The sequence below is a fragment of the Eimeria mitis genome, genomic scaffold (genome assembly GCF_000499745.2).
Source record: "Eimeria mitis Houghton genomic scaffold, Emh_scaff1983, whole genome shotgun sequence".
Classification (NCBI taxonomy): domain Eukaryota; phylum Apicomplexa; class Conoidasida; order Eucoccidiorida; family Eimeriidae; genus Eimeria; species Eimeria mitis.
This window is the reverse complement of record NW_013570307.1, coordinates 515-1,132: the sequence shown is the minus strand read 5'-3', so window position 1 is coordinate 1,132 and position 618 is coordinate 515. Positions and strand designations below refer to the sequence as shown.

Sequence of the window (618 nt, the reverse complement as noted above, 5' to 3'; positions counted from 1 at the left end):
GCAGCTGCAACAAGCAGCAACTGCAGAAGCAGCAGCAGCAGCAAGCAGCTGCAACAAGCAGCAACTGCAGCAGCAGCAGCAGCAGCAGCAGCAGCAAGCAGCTGCATGCATACGTGCTGTATGTTTGTGTATTAACAAAAAGATAGAAACAGGTTATTCATCTCGTTTTCCTAGAGAGACCGCAGCAGCAGCTGCTGCAGCAGCAGCAGCAAGCAGCTGCAGCAGCAGCTGCAGCAGCTCCAGCAACAGACTGCAGCAGCAGCTGCTGCAGTAGCTGCAGCACTAGCAGCTGCAGCAGCAGCAGCAGCAGCAGCTCCAGCAAAGGCTGCAGCAGCTGCAGCAACGGCTGCAGCAGCTGCAGCAGCTGCAGCAGCAGCAGCAGCATCTGCTGCTGCACCAGCAAGGTATAAAACGTAAAACTAAAAAAATTAAAAAGATGAAATATATAAAATAAATAAAGAAATAGATAGAGAGAAACGAAAACAAATAAGGAAATAGATAGATAGAGAGAAAAAAACAAAAACAAATAAAGAAGTAGATAGATAGATAGATAGAGACAGAGACAAAAAGAAAAAAAAAATAAAAACAAAAGGAGATAAAAACAAAAACAAAAACAAA

At 44.5% G+C, this 618-nt stretch overlaps 1 protein-coding gene across 1 annotated transcript in view; it reads left to right on the top strand.

The window, feature by feature from the left end:
* The window catches only part of EMH_0046870 (uncharacterized protein), a gene marked incomplete at both ends in the record, with an annotated part of 1,289 nt that extends 872 nt beyond the window's left edge, over positions 1-417 (top strand). Inside the window, 2 exons of the mRNA XM_013496219.1 lie at positions 3-118; positions 177-417. Coding sequence (XP_013351673.1) covers positions 3-118; positions 177-417 — 357 coding nt within the window. The remainder of the gene's footprint in view (positions 1-2; positions 119-176) is intronic.
* Between the last annotated feature and the right edge of the window lie 201 nt (positions 418-618).